Here is a 22,863-nt window from a genome sequence, read left to right as displayed (position 1 = left end):
TATCTCACAACTCAACGTGGTCACCACAGGGACTCCGATGCGACCGAGCGGACAATGGGCAAACGCGACAGCTGTATGTGCCGCTACTGCCGCTGCTGTATGCGTCTACTCCGTTCTTCAGATCCGAAAAGCAGTGAGGAAGCAGGCAGCATTGTCTCGTCCTGCGCCAGGCATTCCAGTCGGTGTGCTATATATTCAGAATCCCCATGACGACTTCCTCCAAATCCTCCGGAATGATGTGTTGGTGGAGAAAGCAGTGGCAAAAGTGGACTCCAAGCTGTATGTGTTTGTGGATGCCACAAAGGACGTGACATCATCCACCAGCGAGCGTCTGCGGTACGTGGGCGAGCTCTACAATCTTCTGTGGAACGCTGCAAGCGTCCAGAACAAACTGGACTTGGACATCCGCGTCGTCTCCAGCTCCGATCGATCGTGGAAGGAAATCATTGCTTTACCCGATCTGATTGCTGTGTTTGCATACGAAGACATGGACGTGGCGTCGCTCAATGGCGGCCGTGCTGCGTCCTCCTCTCTCGTTGCATTCTACCCCTTGAAGGAAGCTGTCGACGACAGCGTCAATCCATCTACTTTTATCTACCTTGAAGATCCAACCCGGCAACTGGGAAAGGAACCTCTCGTTGTCATCGGTGGGACGTTTGACCACCTGCACAACGGGCACAAGAAACTACTTTCGTTCGGGGCAGCGTTGGCGGACAACGCGATGCTCGTTGGCGTCACGGCGCCGCATATGCTAGAGAAGAAAAGGTTGGGTCACCTCATCGAGTCCATTGGCGAGCGCAAGGCACGAGTCCATTCCTTCCTCGCGGATGTACACCCTCATGTGAACCCCTCCATCATCACCATCGACGATCCGTTCGGTCCTGCGATCACGTCCCCCGACATCACTGCCATTGTCGTATCGACAGAGACTCAGCTGGGGGCTGTCAAGATTAACGCGATTCGAGTCGAACGCGGGCTGCTTCCGCTCAACATATACGTGTGCCGTCGAACGGACGCAAGCACACTGAGTTCTTCGTACATTCGCGAGCATTTGGCATTGCTTCCATCGCTTCGCAGGTAGAAACTCTTGACTACCAATGTAGGTCGATATGTTCATTTCTGTGGTACAATCAATTGCTTTTAGCATTCTCCTGGGGAGGCTCGACAACTTGCGCATCCATACCCACGCCGTGACGGCATATAACGAGGTGGTCGACGCTCCATGAAGGCAGTACGACAGACATTCATTCGCCGCAGGAGCTGCCGAATGATTTCACTGGGAATGATTGGCTGTTGGTTAGTCAAGTATCGTCGATTCATTGGTTCATTTGGAGGATACAAAGCATTGATTGGCTAATTCTGGCTTAAATGTTTGTGCTAGCCACACTTGATGTTTGTATGGTGGTCATGACTCGCCCCACTTCAAAAGATGCAGTCGCCAGATCACAACGGCAGTGATCAAGATACGACGGAAATATGCAGCACTATGACAGCATCGAGGATGCAGCGGGCCATGGAGACCTCGAGTACATTCAGTCCGTGCTCGCGATGGACAAGATTCTCTACTTGACGGAGGGTGCCATGGACATGGCAGCGGAGTACGGACACCTTCACGTTGTCCAGTGGCTTCATGCCAATACCCCAGAAGGATGCACAGAGGCTGCGATGGACAGAGCTGCAACAAATGGTCACATCCATGTCGTCACGTGGCTTCACGAGCATCGACAGGAAGGGTGTACTACAAATGCAATGGACGGCGCCGCCAGTCGTGGAAACTTGGAGATCGTGAAGTGGCTCCACACGAATCGATCAGAAGGTGCAAGTGTCGCTGCCATGGATGGTGCCGCCAGCCATGGACATTTGGATGTTGTGCAGTGGTTGCACCAATTCCGCACAGACGGGTGTACTGTGAAAGCGATGAATCATGCCGCCGCTCACGGCTTCCTCCATGTTGTCGAGTGGTTGCACGAGCACCGACTGGAGAGGTGCTCCGAAGAAGCGATAAAAGGCGCGATCAAGTACGGGTTCCTTCAAGTCGTCCAGTTTCTCATCGCCCACGACTACTACGACGCAACGCACTGCCACCTGTACCTTCACTACGCTGCAAAGTGCGGCCACCTCGACATCGTCAAGCACTTCGTCTCATTCCAACCAACTCCTTTCACTTCAGATACCCAAGATAGCATCGTGTCGGCACTTGATGTTGCTGCTCGGTATGGCCACTTGAAAGTCGTTTGGTTTCTGTTTCAATGTGTTGGTCACGCCAGCCCCAGCGCCATCGATCACGCTGCCGGCAACGGATTCTTGGACATTGTGTCATTCCTCCACGAGCACGGTCAGACCTGCACCACGCGTGCGTTGGACAAAGCCAGCGAGCACGGATGCACAGAGATTGTTGCGTTTCTGTTGCATCACCGACAAGAAGGATGCACGACACACGCCATGGATAACGCGGCAGCCAATGGCCACTTCGACGTCCTTCGACTTCTCTCCGCTAGCTCTGCCACGTGCACCGGTCAGGCGTTGACCGCGGCAGCAGCCAGTGGACACGGCACCATTGTAAATTTTTTACTGAACAAGTACCCTCAAGCGAACTGGCCGATTCAAGACGCGATCAACTCCGCCAAGTTGAACCGGCATCGCATCATCGTCGATGCGTTGGAGATGGAGCTCGTATCAAGCGGCATGACCAAACAACTGAACGTACACGACAATGCAGCGCCCTCTTCCGTCGTCATTGCCGCCGGTCGTGGCGTCCGAAGCGCGTAGTGCCATGGCACTCATCGAATTGCATCGTATGGCTTTTCTTAATGCCCTCTCGGCCGAGGAAATGAACCAATCAAACGACCCCATTTGGTAGAAATTAGTTTCCACCAATCAGAAGCGTCGGGCTGTCGCTGAACCATTTTGCATCATGTCGCGTCCAAGGATGAACTTGACGTGCGTCGACGTTGCTTGCCGCGCCGCGATCGACGACGACTCTGTCCTTGCCATCATCAGTGAGTTCATCGATACGACCAACGAATGGTCCATGGAGGACGCTGCGTCGTGCGGATATCTCCACCTCGTGCAACGCCTACACATGGCATGGGAAGATGATGAGTGTTGCGCGGAGGCCGCGATGGACTTTGCAGCGTCTAATGGCCACTTGGAAGTGGTACGGTGGCTTCACCAACACCGAATTGAAGGATGCACGACTGACGCAATGAACGAAGCGGCAGCAGGTGGGCATCTTCATGTCGTGGAATGGCTACATCTCCATCGCGTTGAAGGTTGCACCGACGCAGCCATGGACCACGCTGCCGGGAATGGACACTTGAACGTTGTTCGATGGCTCCACGCGCATCGAACCGAGGGATGCTCTGTGGCGGCGATGGAATTAGCCGCTGCAAATGGTCATTTGGACGTTGTCGAGTGGCTGCAACACCATCGATCCGAAGGATGCACAAGGAACGCGATGGATCTGGCCGCAGCGAACGGCCACTTGGACATCGTGCAGTGGCTACACACCAACCGAAGCGAGGGCTGCTCGACATTTGCCATGAATGCTGCGGTGCGAAACGGTCACCTCGACGTCGCGATGTGGCTGCAGCACCATCGCACGGAGGGCTGTACCTCCGACGCGATGCGTGGTGCTCTGCACATGCAACGAATGGACATGGTCGATTTTCTCTGCGACAACGGGTACGACAGCATGAGTCAAGCATGGCACCTGCCGTTGGCCGGTCGAACTGGTCACCTCGGGATCCTCCGTCGGCTGCTGGGCACGTCCTACTTGCACTCGCCAATCCAGTTGAGTTTGACTCTCGAAGCGGCAGCCTCCTGCGGCCACGTTGCCGTTTTGAAGCACTTGCTGGACGTGATAGACGAACGAAACAATCCGAGCGTGATGGATGCGGCAGCATGGGGAGGGCATTTGAACATTGTGCAATTCCTCCACGAGACCGGCCATCCTTGTACGTCTGTCGCAATGGATCAGGCGAGCGAAAATGGCCACTTCGACGTTGTCCAGTACCTTCACACGCATCGACGAGAAGGGTGCACGCGGGCAGCTATCGATCGCGCCGCCATGAACGGCCACGAACGGATCGTGCGGTATTTAGCCGAGCACGTCGAAGCCCCATGCACCAGCTTTGCCCTGACTGGCGCCGCCGCCCATGGGCACTTGAGCATCGTGCGATATCTTATGCACAACATCCAAACGACGTGGCACCGTGCCGAGGCCGTGAGGCTGGCAACGGCGAACGGCCACATGCACGTCGTCGAGTTGCTGCTGCAGTAGGACGCGTCGAGCGAATAGAATATTTATGTTACAAGCGCCGACGTGGCATTGGCTAGACAACTGGGACATCCATGATGAGGGCGACGCCGGCCAGCACCCACCGCGCCGGTGGGGATTTCGTCTTGAGCTGGGCGGAGAAGACATATGTCGGGCCTCGGAATTCGGTCTTGTAGCACGGGCAGAGGTACGATCCCTTGAGGTCGAGCTTGTCGGCCTGAATCGCTTTGCAATTGACGACGGGCATGGCGCAAAACATCTCTTTCGGGAACGACTTGTCCACGGTCGTGTTGTTGGAATCCCACCGCGCGCCCATGAGAAACAGACCGTGGATGTACGCGCCATCGCGGGAAGGTGCGTCGACTTCAGTGCTCTTGCGCTTGATCACGTCGGTCTGGATCACGAGCTTGTCGAGTTCGAGCTGGCACTTTTGGGCGGTCACTTGCATGATCGCGGTCAAAAACGACTGGGGGTTGACCATGCCACTGAGCCACGTGACTTTGGGGATGTCGCTCGGGTTTTGCGTCCACTCGTCGAGCTGCGCCAGTCGCTGCTCCAGGTTGACGAGCCATCCGCCGAGCGCCCGCATGGACGGGAACGCGAGCTTTTCCCATGTCTTGGGGACGCGGTCGAGGAAGAGCGCTTCCTGGACGCTTTCCATCGCGTCGCTCATGGTAAGTTCACCGAGGAAACCAAGCTGGAGCTCGTTGAGCGATCGCGAGATTTCCTGTAAGAGCACGTTGAGCGCGTCGCACTCTTGCAAAAACACGTTTTGGTACGGCCCGATCTCTTCCAGCGACCTCGTGATGTCGTCCACTTCAAACTTCTTTTCCCCAATGCGCCCCATGATCATTTCAAGCGCCGTCCGAGCAATCTCCATCGGACTGGACGCCGCGTCGCCTGCCGCCGCATCACGCGGCTGGAGTTCCATCAACGTTCGAAACAAACTTTCGCTTTGCGTCGTGCGAAAGTCGATTTCGGCGTTCGGGTGGAGCCCAAATGCGAGCGGCGAGTCCGACTTGAGCTCCGTCTCAATGTGCTCGAGGTACTTGTCGTACGACGATGGCGCGAGGGACATGAAGGACGGGCCCTTCTCGTCCCCGACAAAAGGAAACATCTCCATCTCGTCCAGGAGCTCGTCGCGCATGTAGAAGTCGAGGTAGGTGTTGGCCAGGAGCCGGTCAAAGTCGTTCACAATGTGGCCGCCGTACATAATTTCGCCGAAGATATACTTGAGATCGGCCCACGGGATCTTGCCGCCCGCCGAGTTTTCGAGGTAGTTGGTCAAACAGATTGCACTGTCGCGCAAGTCGCCGAGCGAGAACGGGTACATCATGTTGAATCCAAGGGGGCCATACATCTTGCGCTCCATCATGACAGCGTGGAAGTGGCACAGCCCAAAGAGAATCGACTTGACCTTGCCTTCGGCTTCTTCAATGTACTCTTTCGGAAAGCTCACAAACGCACGCTTCAAGTTGGCTTTGAGGCCGCTCGGTGGCTCGTTGGTGAGTTTGATGCATCGATTGAGGACGCCGATGGGAATCGCATTCGACGGGTCCGACGTCAAAAAGAGGCGAAAGTTCTTGTGGCTTCCTTCCAGCGCAAACTCGTCCAGCTTCTTCTCGAGCGTGATGAGCCACCTCGGCATCAAGTGGATGTTGTTCAAGATGACCCAATGCCCGTTTCGATGCGCGACTTCGAGCCGATCCATCGCAAACACGTCCTGCCCTTGGCCCATCGACACGTTGTGGTACGACACCCCTCGTTCGAACCCGTACTTGACGGCGAGCTTGTCTAGCCCGGCGACGACATCCGCCCCAGGGGACAGAATAAAGTAGAGCGGCGTCGTCGGCGTCGAGTCAAGGTAGCTGTTGTCCATCACTTGCGTCGAGTTGAGCGACGAGTCGCAGTCGCAGTACATGGATCCGTTCGGGAGGACGTGCCGAATGAACTCGGACACGGCCGACGTCATTCGATCCGGGCGCAAGCACCGCACGACGAGGAGCTTCAAGAACGGCGTGCGGTCGAGACCAGCCCAGTCCAGCGGCAACTTTTCGCTCTCGGGGGTCACATGGTTGTACCATTCCCGGAACCGCGACGACGCTTCTTTCAGGTCCTGCGGCATCTTGTTGAACTCTTCCAGCGTCGCGAGCGCCTGGATCGAATACCATTGCGCGTTCGGGAGCCAGTCGATGGGATTTGCATCGCTGTCGGCGGACCCCGTCTTCTTGGGGCCACGCAACAAGAATTGCATGTACGTGTCGGCGATGCGAACTTCCTCGCCAAGGATACCGCGCTTCATGAGGTTGAATGTGAGCTGGCTGAGGAAGATGAGCTTGTGCGACTCAAAGAGCCCTCGAGACACCCACGTGAAGACTGTGATCCGAAGCGACTCGCGCAGGTTCAGCACACGATCGGACTGCTTCTCGGCGGGCGTCGCACGGTCGATGGATGCAAAAAAGAATGTGACGAACGAGTCGAGCGAGTACCGATACATGTGGTCGATTGCACACAACGTCGTGAGCAAAAAGTACAGCATCGCGCCTTCCGCCGCGACCGGGCGGTACAGCTCTCGCGTGTTGTTGATAACGATCTCGGTTTCCTGGTTCTTCTTGACCGAGATCGCAATGTCCGTCGCCTTCTTCTTTGTTTCTTCCAGCGACTCGATCAGAGGAACGTCGCTCAGGATGTCATCGGGGGCGTTAGCAAGTCGTTCCAGTAGCTGATCTTCGAGTTCGACCAGGTCGATTTTGAACTTTTGGAACGCCAGCACGAGTTCCTGCTTTTGCTTCTCCAGCTCGGGCTGCTCCTTGTTGACGGCCTTCTGCAGGAGCTGATCTTCGAGCCCGCTCTCGGTCGCAATAAAGTTGATAAGCGTGCACTGCGCAGCAATCTCGGGCTTGTAGTGCGGGTTGCTCAGCTTCGTCTGCAAGTACATGAAGAACGACGGCTCGTACTGGACCTCTTCGCCCGAGAATTTGAGGTACAGGTTGGCGCTCGAGCCCTTGCGGTAGACGGCGCGGGCTAGCACCGGGTCGAGAGTCGCGTCGATCTCTTCCCCGATGTTCTCGACAATGACAACGTGGCCATTCACGATGGCGGTCTCCATCTTGCGAAGCCACTGGTTTTGCGTGAGCTGGATCACGACCAACTCGCGATGCTTTTCCTTTTCGCGGAGCCACTTGATCCCTTGCAGCTGCGGGTCAATGATGAGCGGCCACCGCTTGCAGTTGGTGATGATCGATCCGTTTTCGATCGAAATGCGATCGGCAGGCAAACCCTCGCTCATCATTTTGGCATTCTTTCCTTCGTTCGTGAGCATGCTGAGGGGATCGATCCCTTCTGTCAACGGAATTGCCTTGGACACCAAGTCCGGCACCCACGTCGTGAACCACAAATCCTTTCGGAACTGTTGGTCAAATGCGCCAATGTACGACACAAACGCGGCAGCGAGCAGCGAATTCCCAACCACCATGACTGCATTGTTGCGGAGCTGGCCGATCTCGACTCCCCACCGTTCGTTTTCACTCGCGAGGCCGTTTACGAGCTTTCCTGCCAACACGAGCCGATTCTCGCAATTTTGCTTCATCAGTTCGACCTGGAGTTTCTCCTCTGTGGCTTGCCGGAGCGTGTCCTCGAGCACTTCCAACCGCCGCTGAACTTCAGCGACTTGGCTCATCGCTTTGGCCAGCGTCTCTTCTGCCTCTTCTTTCTTCTTTCGAGACGACTCGAGCGAGTCCATGAGCGGCTTGACGCGTACGTAAATCCGATTGAATGTATAAATGTTCACGACCCACGAACACAAATTTGCGGCGGCCGCCGACTTGGACGCCATCTTCTCCGCCGTGAACTCGGGGTCGGCAATCATGGGCTCGACGCGCCCAATGTCGGCCTCCGGGATGTCTTCGCCGCGAAATACCTTCAAACTGTCGAGGAACGCGCCGGGATTATTCATCATCTTCTTGGCGCGGTCCCATTTATGGTTCTTGTACTCCTTCTCGACCAGAATCAAGCACGCTTTCGTAACGAGGTCGACGCCGGCGGGAGGTTTGGGCAACGACTTGAGTTCTTGGATCGCAGCTTTTGACAAACAATCGACGGCGGCGGCAGCAGCGTCCATGGCAGGTTTTGCCGCGCCGAGTTCCTTCTCGGCTTGCGTCGATAGCTCCTGGGCAGATGCGCTCGCGGCTTCGGCCTTGACCTTTTCTTTGTTGGCATTTTCCTGCTGGATCTCGGCGCCGGCTTTTTCTTTGCCCATCTGCTCGAGCAACAGGTCCGTCGACGCTTGTTTTTCCGCCACAATCAGCATCGTTTGCTTCAAGTCGACTTGGAGTTCAGCCACGTCCGCCGATGTTTTCCGCAGCGTGCTCAGCCCGTCGTCGAGGCGCGTGATCTGGCGCTGGATTTCTTGTTTCTTCTGGCCAAGCAGGATCTCGTAAAAGCTAATGAGCTCGAGAAAACTCTTGGGCGTAACGTAGTTGTACCGACGCTGCGTTTCAAAGTACTTTTTACTCATGTCGGTCACGCTGATGTGGACGTCGGCCATGTGGTTGGCAATGCTCTTCTTGAGCGCGGCGTCGCCCAAGTCGTCGACTTTCTCCAGGAAACTCGTGGCCACACGTACGAGGGCCTCCCGCGGCCACGGGTGGAACCAATCGATGACGGTGCAGTTGACGAGCCCAGGGAAGCGGCGCGCGCGCACGCGGAAGACCGCGCCGACTGGCGAGAAGCACATGATGATGCGAAAGTTGAGTCGGATGCGGAGGAGTAAAAAGTCCATGAGGGTTTCCGGCGTGTCGGGGACTCCTTGCGACTTGGCTTCGGTGCGCAGGCCGTTGAGGAGGCCGTCGATTTCATCTTTTGCAAACAGGTCCGGGATCCATCCCGAGCTCAGCATGTCGTTGATGTATACGAGGAAGCGCTCGTTCACGATCTGCGAGTCCGTGATCAAAAACACAATCGGCAGACCGGCGACGCCGGACGCTTTAAACATCTCGGCCAAACTTTCCTTCAAGTCCTCGATCTTAAAGTTGGACGTGACGCTCAGCTGCCGAACGTCAAAGCCAGCAATGTGCGACGCGAGGCGACTGAGCGACTGTTTGCCGGACCCGCCGACCCCGATCAGCATGGCGTTGCCACCGGGACTCCCGATGATGCGGCAAATGCGCGCCACGTGCTCCATCGCGTTGTCAAACAGTTCCAAATTCATCATCGAGTACTTTTGGTTGTAGTCGTCGAGTTGGTCAGACAGGACCTTGTTGAGCTGCTTCATCGACACGATCGGGAGGTACGGCGTATCGCTGCCGGCCACGGGCGTGGCGAACGATGTAAAAATGTTCACGATGCCGGCGCCATCGCTGTCGTCGCCAGACGATGGCTTCGGGAAGAGCTTCTCCTGGTCGACGTCAGGGAGAAACTTTTTGCTGATCTCGCGCATGCGTTCCGTAAACTTGTCAACGTCCTCGTTGTTGATCATGCGGTCGCAAAACACGCGAGTGCACTCGTGGATCCAAAGCCGCGCAAACGACTCGACGGTCGGGTAAAAGTCGCCCTTGGCGCGGACAAGGCCTTGAAAGATGTTGCTGAGCTCGCGCATGTTCCAGTTGTACACGAATTTGGTCGCGCTCGGCAAAAATTTGTTGCAAATGTCTTCGTGCGCCGCGATGCTGACCGCGACAAAGTTGTCGCTTGCGTTAACCAACGTCGGTGAAAACCCAAACCCAAAGTGGCCCTTCAAGATGCTGTTGTAGATGGTCTTGAGGTCGTCTTTGCTTGGCATCATGCACGCAAAAAGCGCGTAGTGCCGCTGCAGCCGCTCGTCGATGATGAACGAGCCGGCGGTCGGGTTCATCGCGGACAGGTACTGCACATCGACAATCTCTTTGCGGAAACCCAGGTCGACGCGGTCAAAGAACGTCTTATAGTCCATGTGCTGTCGCATGAGCGCGAGCGAGTTTTGCGTCCCGTACGTTTCAATGTAGGGCAAGTTCAAATCGTCGATAAAGTAGATGAGCCGCTTCGTCGCGGGCGGGCCAAACATGCGCCCGCTGCGCTTGTCGATAACTTGCTCGAGCTGCTGTTGGAGTTTGAACGAATCCGTGTAGTAGTTCATGTTGATGCACGTGTGCAGCATGTCCTCGTCGAGGCTACGGAGGAAGCTCTTGAGGATCGTGGTCTTGCCGGTGCCAGCCCCACCGACGAGCAGCACCGGCCGCTGCCGATTCACCAACACAGACACGAGCCGCGTGAGGCGGATCGAGTCGATGGTGCTGATCACGATGTTGGAAAACGGCGTGTCGGCCGCGCCATTCCCGATCGGCGCCGGGACGTACTTGGGCACCTTTGTACTCCAGTGGTCGAACTCGTTCGTGTCGTAGTTGTAAAAGTAGTCAAAGCACGTGCCTTCCTTGGGGTACTTGACTGTCGTGAATGTGGCCATCCAGAGCTCGCTAAAGTTCTTGCGGTAGTCGACGCTCTTGTCCACGATGAACGGCCCGCCAAACGCCCACGTTGCGCAAAACACAAACACGTACTCGATGACTTCCTGTGTTTTCTTTTCGGGTGGGATCTCGGTAAAGAGGCCCTCGAGGAGGTAGCAGATCGTGCTCACTTGGTTGATAATGCGCACGGGCGACACTTGCTTGAATCCCTTGCGCGTCATTTCGCTCGTCGCTTCGATGTACTTGTCAAAAAGGCCGGGGAGGTACGTGCGTTCGATCTCGTCTTCCCGGCGCGCGACCCACGACTCCATGAACGGCCGCCACCCAATGTCGATTTCGTTGATGAAGAGAATGCCGGCGCGGGACACGGTCGCGGGCGTAGCGTTCTTGAGCGAGTTGATCTCAAAGATCATGCGCATCGCGTCCGAGAGCGGAATGCGCTCGTTCGACACGAGCGTGAGAACTTTGTTGTCGTCCATGACAGTGTTCATGCTCTCGATCCACACGGCGTCAATGTCGCCGTCGAGCACGACCCACTTGTAGCTCTGGCTTTCGTAAAACCCTTGCTCCGCGTAGTTTTTGGCCATCCCGCGCATGATGATCGAGATGACACCGTCCTTCCAGTCTTTGGACAGCGTCATGTACCCGTACAACTCGTCCGACGTGACCGCCTTTGGGTTGAGTGTCTCATAAACACAAATCTTTTTGTCCTTGTTCAGGTTCCAGCACTTGGCGAGAGTTTGCCACGTTGTGGTCTTGGCGCAGCCGGCCGATCCGAGCAGCATGACCGAGTGCCGGACGTCGATGAGTTCCTGGAGCTGGCACACTTTGAGAATGACCGACTCGTCCGACTGCAGGTTGTTTTGCTTGCACACAATCACGGTTTTCTCGCGCAGTTCGTTGTTGACCTTGGGCGCGACTTCGACGCCAATAAAGAGATCGTTGATGAGCCGCAAAAAGATGGACGTGTCGACGTGCGGGATCTTGGGCGTGTTGAAATCACGCAGCGCCCGCATGAGGACTTTATCTTCCTCGACGTCGGGCTCGGCGCGCTTGAGAATGCCGGCGACGCGGAGCACCGACTTGACGGCACGGAGGCCCCAATCGTAGTGGAACTGTTTACTCAGGAGCTCCGAGCTGAGCTGGTACAGCGTGACAAACTTGATCGCGAGCGTCCGCGCCTGCTGAAACCCTTCACTCATCAACATGTTTTCGCAGATGGGCCGCAAGTCGGGCCGAATCATGGCGCATGACCGGAAGAGGACCTTCAAGTTCTCTGGCAGTTCCGTGCGACCGGCGTACCCCGGGTTCATCGTGATGAAGAAGCCGCAGGTCGGGATCAGCGTGATGCGGTCGGATGCTCCCATAAACTCAAACTCGCCGACAACCACGGGCGGCGTTCCCGCGGCGATGTGGCGGTACTTTTCCTCGCGGTTGGCCGGCACTGCGTTGAATACAATCGCGTCCTGCACACACTTGACCTGCGTCGCCACCACCGACAGCACTTCGATGTTGATGCGATTGAACTCGTCAAAGCAGCCCCATGTTCCGGTCTGGCACAGCCCCCGGAAAATGTCGGCCATCGTCTGGTAATTCATTTGGTCCGAGCAGTTGAAGACGTAGCAACACAGCGCCATGGCGCGGGCGAGATCCTTTGTGGTTTCCGTTTTGCCCGTGCCAGCAGGTCCGGCGGGCGCCCCACCGAGGAAAAGCCGCAGCGCCATCGTGAGCGTGATGTAGCATCGATCTGTCAGCGGCGTGATGACGAGGCGCCCCGTGTTGCCGATCCACTCGTACGAGTACTTGGACCGAAAGTCCGTGATGCGGATGTCGACGTCCATCGTTTCCTGTCGCCAAATAAAGCGGAGCTGCTGCTGCCACAGAAAACTCAGCGGCCCTTCGACCTTTTCGTCGACGAGTTTCTTGACAACGTCGCGGGAATGCACATCGAGCGTGATCAACGCGATGATTTTGCATCGGTCGCCCTTCTTCAGCTCCCCCAGCACGAGGTTGATCAGGTGCTCGAGGCGCTGGTTGCACGTGGCCAGGTACCGCTTGACCGAGTCTTCCTGGCCGTTTTCAAACTCTTCCAGCGCCATCTCGGTCTCCTCTGTCCAGTAGATCTGCGTCGAATTGAGTACGACTTGGGCCGAGTAGTCAAAGAGCCACAAGTGGCGCGGCTTTTCAACGTCCCAGTTGGCGGCTGTCTCGATCGAGTCGTGCATTTCCTTCTTGATGCAGTACCGCATGGCCTCGGTCAGGTCATTCAGCCAGCACTCGACCGCCCCCGCCATGACAAAGATCTTGGGGAGTTTCACTTGTTCCTTGTCCTTGGCAATCATCGTGTGCGCCGTGTTCGGGCTTCCGTCTTCAAAGATCAAGTTTGTGAGCGAATCGTAGCAGTCGCCCAAGAACGGCATGATCTTCTTCGGGTTGTTTCCGTTGGACAGAATGTCGAGGAGCGCGACGTTCGAGACAAAGTAGAAGCGGGGGAAAATCTTCTTCTTCTTGTCCAGGTACTCGTTGAGGGACTTTTGGCACTTTTCGAGCATCGCGGTCATTTCCTTGAGACTCTCGAGGCGGTTTTCAACCGTACACGCCATCACTACGTTTGGCTCGCACACGGCGTTCTTCATGAGGTCCTTAAAGTTGGAGTCGATGCTCTCGAACGTCCGTGTGTCATCGGGCAGCTGGTTGCGGATGTCGGGGGAGCTCAGAAAGATGCTCTCGAGCGATGCCCACTGCTTGGAAACACTGACCCATTCTTTCAACACTTCTTCGACGTGGCCGAGACTCTTTTGGCTCGTCAGCACGCGCTCTTTGAAAAACTCGACGAATTTGCCCATCCCGACCATCGTTTGCAGCTCGAGCTGATTGCTCTCGAGGGATTCGACGACGACTTCGGACGGCTTGATGACGAACGTGCCAGAGTCCTTGTGCGGAACATAATCGAGGGTGAGGCCGCGCCACAGTTCCTCAATCATCGTGAGCTTCTTCTCGATCTTCTGTTCTTTGTTGGCCGTCTCGACGATCTCGCCAACGTCGTCCACATGCAAGTGGAGCTCCAACTTGAGGAGGTCGGCAAAGCTGAACTTGGGGTCCTTTGGATCGATCGCTTTCACCTTGCACAGCGCGGACAGCGCCTTCCAGTGCCGATCTTGCATCGCCTCCGAGTGCAAATCGTTGATCAATGGCAAGATCGTCGACATGTTCTTTGCCATTTGCTCCGTGTCTTTGTACGTCTGCCATTGTTTGATGATCTGGTGCTCGTTGCTTTCCATCTTCATCTGCTTCATAAAGTTGCGCGTGAATGCTTCCATCCCTTCCGTGTCGATTTTGACCCACAGCGCGCGCTTCCAGTCGCTGAACGTGTTGAGCGCAAAGTCTTTGAGGTCCCACACCTTTTTGAGCTGCTGCAGCTCGTACTGCGTGTCCGTAGTCTCTTGGTACTTGCTCACCTGGAGCTCAAACAGTTCCTCGAGCTCGTTGAACTGCTTCGCCTGCTTGACCTTTTCCGCGAGGCGGACCGCGTAGTCGTCGATCTTTTTGTACGCTTCGTCCGGCGTGCCCGAGAACGTGAACGGCGCATGCGCGCGGAAATCGTTGCGAAATTTGCGCATGTCGAGGTAAAACGACTCCAAGTCGCCCTTGATCGATTCGACTTCGGCCATCTGGAGCGGCATGATCTCTTCCTTCTTCTTGAACGTTTTGTTCACGATGCCTTCCCACTGCAGCGGCGCCGCTTCCAGGTAATCCTGGATCGTCTGGTCGGCAATTTTGTACTCGTCGACGTTCACCCCGTGCGTCTTGAGGAGGTGGACGGCCTGCCGCAGCGGATCAAACATTTCGTTCGTCGCGTCAATCTGCTTGCGGACGTCTCGAATATGCGTCATCACGCGCATCAGCGCCTCCTTGTTCTTCTCGACAACTTCCTCTTCCAGGCCCTTGAGAACGACTTCCATAAACTTGTGCAGCGAACTCAGCTTGGTCACGACGTGCTGGTACAAGTACGTTGTGTATTGATACACCCACTTGCTCACCCATGACACCATGGCCGTCTTGATCGGCTGCGAATTGACTCGGAGCCATCCCACGTCGGACGGCGTCGTTAAGTTGGCGATCTCGTTTGACACGCGCGAATATTTGGTGATTTCTTCGTTGAACCGCGTCAGGTTGAGCATGGTGGCGCCGTAGCTGCTCACGTACTGCGCGCCCTGCAAGAACGCGGCAAACACGTCGTCCATGTTGGCCTCCCACAGGTACGAGTAGTTGTCGTATTTTTTCTTGAACGCGTTCAGCTGGTCCTCGTTCTCCTGGAGGTATTCGCTGATCGTGGCGAGCTGCATGCAAATGTTCATGTCGCTGTGCATTTCCTTGAGGTACGTGCCGCCGCCGTCCGAATCGAGGCGTCGCACGGCGGTCGCGACGTTGAAAAACGAGTTGATCCACATCTGAATCGTATCGCGGAGTCCTTTCCCGTTGTTCTCGGTCAGGCACGGGTTGAACTGGACGCGGTTCGAGATCAAGTCGAGTTTGATTTCGAGCATGGGCAGCCTTGTGGCGGCGCCGGCGTCCTTGGATTCCTTCTTCGACTCCTTGTCGTCCTTGACCGGCGCGGCGATCGCCGGGGTTTGATTCGGCTCGAGTTGCTTGGCGAGGAATTCGAGGCTCGAGCAAATCACGCGCGCGACGCCGCCGACCACGATGTTGTTGACGTAGTCGACATACGCTTTCCACTGCGCCGAGTTGACGCCAGCAATGCCAGCGTTGGACTGCTTGAGTCGCCGGTGAATCTCGGATGCGCCTTCGCGGATCTTGAGTGTGCGCTGCGCAATCGAGCTCTTGTGCAAGCGTTCGTGCTCGTTGGCTGCGATCGGCTTGGCCTGGCGTTCGAGCAGCGGCTGGTTCCACGTCGTCAGTGTTGTTTCGATTGTTGTCAAGTTCTCCTTGAGGTTTGTCACAACTTCGTTGGCGCTCTCGACACACTTGCGGCAGTCCTCGATAAATGTCTCGACGCCGTTGCTCTTCCAGTTGAGCTCTTCGATGCCACGACCCACACTCGCATCGATGTTGTTGATGTGCTTGCGCACGAGGGGCTCCTCGACCGGGTGGAGGCCTTCGATCATCGAGTTGTACGGGTCCACGATGTACATTAAATCTCCCTTGTACTTGCGGAACACTTCTTCCTTCTGGAAGATCTGAAGCGCCGACTGCGGCACGTCCAGCCCGAGGCATTTTAGGTACCGGACTTCGCGCAAGAGCTTCTCGAGCGCCGGGTCGAAGTTTACTTTGAGGACGCGGGTGTGGGGGTTGCGCACGATGAGCGGGAGCTTCAGCTTGGCCTGGGAGCTCGCCTCCACGTCGCGGCTCCACTCTTCGACCTTTTGGTTCTCGTACTCTTGGAGGGACGCAAGGACGGTGCCGTACACTTTGTACACTTCCTTGGCCTCTTCTCGCTCCATCACGTTGTGGTTGAGCTCCTTGAGTTTCTTCATCGGGTGTTCGATGCGTTCGATGAGCCCGCGGCACCACGTGAGCGCGCCCGAGATGGGCGGCAAGTTCCAAGAGATTGGTGGCGAATCCCGGCTGTGCAGGAACAGTTCCTGGACGTGCTTGAGGTCCTGGCCGTATGCTTGGACCAGCGCCACGTGCTTCTTCTCGAGCTCGTCTTGAATGATCGGGCGATTGAGCAGACCCTCAAACGAATCGAGGAGCTTGAATCGGCCAAACACAGTCGAGCAGTCGTCAAAGCCCTGTGTCAGAACCGACCCGAGCCGCCGCTCGAGCTCTTTGATTTTGCACCGAAATTCATAAAAGTTGTCGTCAAATTTCGTCGCACCGACGTCCATAATGTCATGCGAGACCTTCTTGAACGTGTTGACGGCGTCCGTAAAGTCGTGGTGGATCTGCTGCACACTCATCGTGAGCGTCTTGCCCTTGGTGCCGCCGACTTCCATCTTGCTCAGTTTACTAAACTGAACGATCGTTTGGGTCAGGTCCAGGATATCGTGGCACCGCTCCAGGAACGAGTCGAGTCGAACAAACAGCGCGTTGTTTTGGATGCGCCACGGATTGCTCGGGCATTCGGCGTTTGCGGTCGCTTTGTAGTCGAAGTAGATGCTCTTGAATGTAGTACACACTTGGAGCGTTGTCTTGAGCTGCTCAACAGCCTGCCCCGCTTCGTCCTGGTCGATCAAGCCAAAGATCATTTCGCCGCTCAGGTATCGCCGGGCTTGGTTGATGAGCGAGTTGCATATCTCTCGGATGAGGACGACGAGGCGGGCGGGCGTGTTGTAGTGCTTGGAGTTTTTCCAGATGAGCAAAATGATGTGCAGCATGGGCTTGAACACTTCAGTCAGGTTTGGAAAGTCCTCGTCGTTATTGAGTCGGTGGAACCACTCTTCGAGCGTCCTGAGGTACTTTGTGTTGTCATTTGCTTCGATGCGCGCCGTAAACACTTCCTTGCACAGCCGCGCAAAGGTGGTGCAGTATGTACTCTTGCTGCGATCGAGCGCCGTCAAAATTTTGCGCACGCGCTTGCTTTGGAGCTGGCCGAAAATCGAGTTCAAATTCGCCGCCTTCAGCTTCCAAAACTCAATCTCGGCGTCTGGTGTGGGGTTTAGCCCTTGCTTGAGCAGCTCCTCCGGGTCCTGCTTGAGCACATTCTTGATTTGCTTGGTCCAGGTAACGATGGATCCTTCCAACAGCGAGATCTTGTTCTTGAGGTTGGCCGAGTTGCCGTCGACAGGCGGGAGCGGCAGGCACGTCTCGCCCTTGATAGCCCCCGAGATGATGGACACCGTCGCCATGTACGAATGAAACTTGTCCACAACCTCCTTGGACGCGACTTCGCCCCAACCGTCTTGGTTGGTCGGGTTGGAAAAGATGGGCAAGTAGATCTCGGACACCAATTTCTCGAGATGCTCGAGTGTGCTCGTGCCGAGTTCGCTCACAAGGACGTCGCTCAAAATGTTCTTGGGGGTGAGGACGCATTTATGCATTTTGTGAAAGCTAATGGTTTTGCCGCGCTGGAGGGACCCTGGCATCTTGGTCGATGCTATTATGTTGTCGCCCGAGAAGAGCAGACACGTCAGATCTTCGTTCTCGATGAACTCCTTGATGCAGATCCTACATGATGGTCAATACGATCGAATTGCCACGACACAGAAGCTAGCGCAAATCGGCACGTACTCGTTTGGCTCGGTCTCGTACTTGGCCAGAAACTTGGGCCCACCCCCGAACGCGGTCGCCACGCGGAGCTCGATGAACTTGGCGGGCTGGATCTCCTTCTTGTTGTTTCCCGACCCTTCCGCAGCATCTCCCATCGCGGCCGGCTCGTTCTTTCCGTCGGGCCAACTCGCAACTGCTTGGTCGTCGGGGCTCGAAACGTCGCGACCTTTCGACGTATCCGGATAGTGCCGACGGAGAAGCGATCCGGATCAAGGAACTGTATATCCGGATGGTCCGTTCCCGAGCGATGCGCATTTCGTTGGTGGCGATGCTGCAAACGTTCGTTCGCCGCGCGGTCGCCGCGCCCGCCCTTGCCAAGCCAGCGCAAACCCGGTCGTTGTGGTACCAAGTCGGGTACAACCAAGACCCTGAGTACTTTGTGAAGACGATCAACCGCACGTTGCATGACGACGGGGTCATGACCCAGCTCGACCAACGATTCGCCCACGAAAAGAAGTGGCAGCGCCGCATTCGCAAGAAAGCCGAGTCCGAGATCCGCGACTTGAACAAGCGTATGGCCATGATCGTCAACTTCTGTTTGAAGAAGCAAAATCGGGGCCGCGTCTAAGCACGTCATAACCCTAATCGAATGCTACATCACGACAACGCCCCGCCACGTCCACCTCTTCAGTTCATGCATTGGCGACAATAGCCGCGACGTCGGCGACCTAGGGAGTTAGGTCGCATGAGATATGCCGCGGCATTTCATCCACAGCCCACCTCGCGACATACACGAAGGATGCGAAGGATTGATAGGGGACATGGTACATTAACGAGCCATTGATGTCTACACATCAAACGCGTCATCCCGCCGTTCGTCAAACCACTCGATCGCGACGTCTTCAAAGGAGCGGTGTCGGTCGTCAACCGACGCAAGCTTGGCTTGGAAGTGGCTCCACAACTGGCAGGTCGCTGTCGAATCGTCGATGTGGTCGCAAGGGCCACTGCAGTGCGGACACCGGCCTTCCGCCACGCATCGCCGCAGCCAGTGCTCCATCGTTTCGGTTTCCTGCTGTTTTTGTTGTTTTTTGCGCTCCTGCTCGTCGCGGGCGCGCTCGATCTTTTTCCACAGGCGCCTCTTCATTCGTTCTGCCAGGGTCGCGGGGGTTTCGGGGATCGGCAGAGCAATGCGCATCAGCACGCGATGCATGTATTGATCGTTGGGAAAGTACGTCTTGAGCGGCACAACCACACCCTGGATGTGATGCACAGCCTCGACGACCTCCTTGGCGCCGCCCACGTTCTCGTCGTCGGCCATATCATCGCCATCTTTCGTGGCGGTCTCTCCTTGATTATACGCATCGACCCGTGCTTCCAACTCGAGTTTAGTATTCCACGCTTGGGAATATGAAGAATACCCTTCGCTGGTCACAATCCCGTGGTCCGGCACCTCGGCCGAGAACCAGTAGGACGGGCGTCCATGCACCAGGGTGACGTATATGCCGTCTTCGCTGTGGACAGCCCCCTGCGCCAGCTCTTGGATGCCCTTTGCGACTCGACTTGCCTTCCATGTTTGAATCGATTCGGGTTGCGCACGCTCTTCGTTGTCGTCGTCGGCGGTGGCACACGCGAGCTCGTCCTCGACCATCTTCTTGACATCGTACGCACTCAGCGCATCTTTTCCAAACACGCGATGCAATTCGTTCGTGACTGAGTCTGCCAGCGATGCCGTGGGCCTGGCTCCGTTGAGCAGCTCGTGGATGCACCCCACCAAGGCCTCTTCGTCCACCAACGGTACCTCTACAACCGCATATCAAACTTGAACTAGTTGTACGGGCGTCCTTACGCTGTTTCTGCTCGACAAAGGCTTCGACTTCCTGGCGGATGAACTCTTCAACGACGATGGCCGCCGCGACCGCCGCTGACGAGTCCATCGTACCAAGCAGCTCGGGCACGTTCGCCACCTTCAAACTACCCGTGTACACGAGATAGTCCACGATGCCATCCGACGGCATGCGGGATTCTACTTCAGCTGTATACGTCGCGTTGTCCATCGCACGGTCAAAGTATTCGGGGGCCTTGGCTCGCAACGCTTTTTTCTCGGTGGCCTTGGAGCGATCGCGCTCGAGCGAGGCCAAGTAGGACATCGTGTGAGCGCCGCGGCGGCCGTCTCTGTCTGTGTGTGATAGAATTTTACCACCTTTCGTGCGCAACAGGCTGTACATGGCCGACGACTCAAACAGATCTTGCTTGGAATGGCGGGCGCTGTACACGTTATCCACACTCGGGAGGCTGAATCGCCGCCGGACCCGTCGTTTCTGCATCAAGTTGTCGTGCGCATTGTCTTCTGGTACGAGGATGGAATCGCACAAGCAGTTGCCAAGTGCATGCTGCGCGCAGTTGCAATGGTAGATGGCGCGACGTTTGGTTGGTTTACAGCCTCTACAGCGACCACACCGTGATAGAGTGATACAGTCACATGCTTTCGATTCCAGGCAGATGGGATTGACTAGAACAGGGCCACATGTGCAGTGCGCGGTGATGCAGCGCCGGCACAAGTGGCACGCTTTCGTCTGGCAGTCTCGGCACGCCATCCACGACACGAACGTTTGTTTCGAACACGGTTCACATTCCTGTCAAACCTTTCATGTAATTTGCCAAATATTTGGGGATTTCTGATGAAACAATTTTCCGTTTTCCACAAAATGTCATTATAAAAATTACGCACCCCTACTAGACATTATAACAATAAATTACTACTAGTAGTACAATTGTGTAAAAATAGTGAATTATATTATACCGTGGTTCAATATAACTCACTCCAGCGATGTTTTCCGAACGCGTCGTGCGCATCGTCGACGCAGTCGACGGACATGAGGTGGCGGAAGCCATGAGTGATTCCAGGGTGATGCCTCTCTAACCACACGCGATCAACTGGACTACTTGACGATGTTGGCGAGGACAGCCATGATTGTCCACATGCGGTTCTCTGCTTCGTCGAAGACGAGGGATCGATCCGAGTAAAACACCTGGGGACATATCCTTCCTTGAGCACCCGTCGCAAAGATGCATCATGCAAATATACCTCATCGTCGACTTCCTCTGGATGTCGAGGCAGGCAATGCAGAAAGATGTGGTTGGACGACGCATGCTTCAGCATGGCTTTCGTCACTTGATACCCCGCAAAGGCCGCAATTCGGTTCTTTGCCTCTTCTTCTTGACCCATGCTAATCCACGTATCCGTCGCAACGACATGTGCGCCTTGAACTGCTTCTAGCGGGTCATTTGTCAGCGTCACCGTCGTGCCCGCCGCCTACAGTCACTCGTCACAAAACATCTCATCCGTGCGCTGAGAGTGTACCTTGGCGAGCTGCACCGTCTTCTTGACCACGTCCGCATCGGGTTCGTACCCTTGAGGTGTCGCGATTTGAATGTTTGCCCCTAACGGTGTCCGTGAGTACGAGTCGCCTCAATTGGAAGAAGCTTGGCATGAGAGAGCTTACCGACAAGCGGAGCAGCCAACATGTAGTCATGGAGGACGTTGTTGCCATCACCAACCCACGAGACGGTCAGTCCCTTCGCCGATCCAAAGTGTTCCTGAATCGTCATATAGTCTGCCAGGGCTTGGAGCGGGTGGAACTTGTCGGAAAGGGCGTTGATCACTGGGATCGAGCTTTCCGCGGCCAGTTGTTTGACGTCGTCGTGGCCATAAACGCGAGCGAGCAGGACAGTACCAAAACGGCTCATCACACGGGCCGAATCCTTAAGGGATTCGTTCACACCAAGTTGAATGTCATCGGACGACAAGAATATCGCGCGGCCGCCCAACCGTTGCATGCCGATTTCCGAGCTCAATCGCGTGCGGGTGGAGCGCTTTTGGAAGATCATGAGCAGGGTTTCGCTTTTCAGGATAGTCTCTTCCACATTTCGCTTCTTGTAGTCGATGGCAGTGTCCAGGAGGTGCTGGAATTGTTCGGGAGACAGTTGGTCCGTGGACAAGAACTTGTGGGGAATCCGTCGAGACGTGCTGAGGAAGACCATACCGGAACTACGACGTTGAAACGCTGTGAAGAATGGACTGGCGAGCGCGCGCTGCAGCATGGAGCCTTGTGCTAGATCTTTTGATGGGAAGTGTGAAGGTGGCGCTTGCCTGCCACGGGCAAGAAGCTCTGCAGGATAGTCAAGATTGCCAGGAAATGTTCTTGTGGGAAGATCATTCGAATCATTTTGATTGGATGTAAAATAATTCTAAACACCAATGATTGGCGAAGCAGTGCCTCTTAACAAGAAGTGATTGGTACGAACAGTGAAATTATATCCAATTGAATTTACAGATAGTTGGATCTCTCTCATACTTTCCCAACCGAACAATGAGCAGCAAAGCACCCGCCGCCGCCGCACCCCCGGCCGCTCCTGCGAACGCCGAGGCCAAGCAAATCATCCATATTGTCGAAGAAGACGACGAATTTGAAGAATTCGAAGAACACACGTGGGGTGCGGCCCAAGAAGAAAAGGAAGCGCAAATCAAACTCCAGTGGCAAGACGACTGGGACGTCGACGAAGCTGATGACGACTTTTGCAACCAACTGCGCCAGGAATTGGCCAAGAACGCTTAGGTCATGGAAGTCTTCGCTCCTAACCTCAATTTCACCCGTCTTCGTATGGATCGCGTGGACACATTCAGCGCATTGAGCATGTTCATGTTTCATGCAATATGTATCGCCGAGCACTCGAAACTACGCCAACGTGGGGGTGCCCTTCCATGCCTCAAAAGTCTTGCTTGTACGCCAAAAATGTCCGTGCCAACATACCAGACCAGACCTGTCAGCGGCAGCGGCCCGTCGGCTGTGCGGCGTAGTCACCATGACGTGACCCGCGAATGACGTGCAGGTGTCTACCAGCCCGTTCGGAAACCAAGGGCCCGTATCCGATATATCTCGTTCAGGACTCCTAAATAAGGCTACTTCCTAGTTT

The 22,863-nt window shown here is 55.8% G+C and overlaps 8 protein-coding genes across 9 annotated transcripts; 4 read left to right on the top strand and 4 right to left on the bottom strand.

The window, feature by feature from the left end:
- The first annotated feature begins 19 nt into the window (after positions 1-19).
- H310_06875 (hypothetical protein) lies at positions 20-1,356 on the top strand. Its single transcript, XM_008872087.1, has 2 exons — positions 20-1,077; positions 1,145-1,356. The coding sequence occupies exons 1-2, from the start codon at positions 38-40 to the stop codon at positions 1,224-1,226; spliced, it is 1,122 nt and encodes a 373-aa protein (XP_008870309.1). The 5' UTR covers positions 20-37; the 3' UTR covers positions 1,227-1,356.
- Positions 1,357-1,476: 120 nt separating this feature from the next.
- On the top strand, positions 1,477-2,769 carry H310_06874 (hypothetical protein; the record flags this gene model as incomplete). The annotated part of the gene is made up of 1 exon (XM_008872086.1): positions 1,477-2,769. One exon carries the CDS (start codon positions 1,477-1,479, stop codon positions 2,767-2,769), a length of 1,293 nt encoding a protein of 430 aa, XP_008870308.1.
- A 130-nt stretch (positions 2,770-2,899) lies between these two features.
- Positions 2,900-18,096, bottom strand: H310_06872 (hypothetical protein). The gene is made up of 2 exons (XM_008872084.1): positions 17,911-18,096; positions 2,900-17,847 (listed from the first exon to the last, which is right to left on the bottom strand). The coding sequence occupies exons 1-2, from the start codon at positions 18,042-18,044 to the stop codon at positions 4,335-4,337; spliced, it is 13,647 nt and encodes a 4,548-aa protein (XP_008870306.1). The 5' UTR covers positions 18,045-18,096; the 3' UTR covers positions 2,900-4,334.
- On the top strand, positions 2,915-4,282 carry H310_06873 (hypothetical protein; the record flags this gene model as incomplete). The annotated part of the gene is made up of 1 exon (XM_008872085.1): positions 2,915-4,282. One exon carries the CDS (start codon positions 2,915-2,917, stop codon positions 4,280-4,282), a length of 1,368 nt encoding a protein of 455 aa, XP_008870307.1.
- Positions 18,097-18,185: 89 nt separating the features above from the next.
- On the top strand, positions 18,186-18,740 carry H310_06871 (hypothetical protein). Its single transcript, XM_008872083.1, has one exon. The coding sequence runs from the start codon at positions 18,197-18,199 to the stop codon at positions 18,515-18,517; it is 321 nt and encodes a 106-aa protein (XP_008870305.1). The 5' UTR covers positions 18,186-18,196; the 3' UTR covers positions 18,518-18,740.
- H310_06870 (hypothetical protein) lies at positions 18,640-20,490 on the bottom strand. Its single transcript, XM_008872082.1, has 2 exons — positions 19,736-20,490; positions 18,640-19,689 (listed from the first exon to the last, which is right to left on the bottom strand). Exons 1-2 carry the CDS (start codon positions 20,481-20,483, stop codon positions 18,737-18,739), a joined length of 1,701 nt encoding a protein of 566 aa, XP_008870304.1. The 5' UTR covers positions 20,484-20,490; the 3' UTR covers positions 18,640-18,736.
- Positions 20,491-20,589: 99 nt separating this feature from the next.
- Positions 20,590-22,108, bottom strand: H310_06869. 2 transcript variants are annotated; one of them, XM_008872081.1, is made up of 4 exons: positions 21,393-22,108; positions 21,251-21,330; positions 20,975-21,202; positions 20,590-20,918 (listed from the first exon to the last, which is right to left on the bottom strand). In XM_008872081.1, the coding sequence occupies exons 1-4, from the start codon at positions 21,988-21,990 to the stop codon at positions 20,829-20,831; spliced, it is 996 nt and encodes a 331-aa protein (XP_008870303.1). In that variant the 5' UTR covers positions 21,991-22,108; the 3' UTR covers positions 20,590-20,828. The 2 variants fall into 2 exon arrangements, with proteins under 2 accessions (XP_008870303.1, XP_008870302.1); XM_008872080.1 differs by having other exon boundaries at positions 20,613-21,202.
- Positions 22,109-22,235: 127 nt separating this feature from the next.
- Positions 22,236-22,792, bottom strand: H310_06868 (hypothetical protein). The gene has a single exon (XM_008872079.1). It carries the CDS (start codon positions 22,596-22,598, stop codon positions 22,239-22,241), a length of 360 nt encoding a protein of 119 aa, XP_008870301.1. The 5' UTR covers positions 22,599-22,792; the 3' UTR covers positions 22,236-22,238.
- Between the last annotated feature and the right edge of the window lie 71 nt (positions 22,793-22,863).

This window comes from Aphanomyces invadans, assembly GCF_000520115.1.
Source record: "Aphanomyces invadans strain NJM9701 unplaced genomic scaffold supercont1.12, whole genome shotgun sequence".
Classification (NCBI taxonomy): Eukaryota; Oomycota; class Saprolegniomycetes; order Saprolegniales; family Verrucalvaceae; genus Aphanomyces; species Aphanomyces invadans.
Note: the sequence above shows the minus strand (reverse complement) of the source record. Positions and strands in the feature narration are given on the sequence as shown.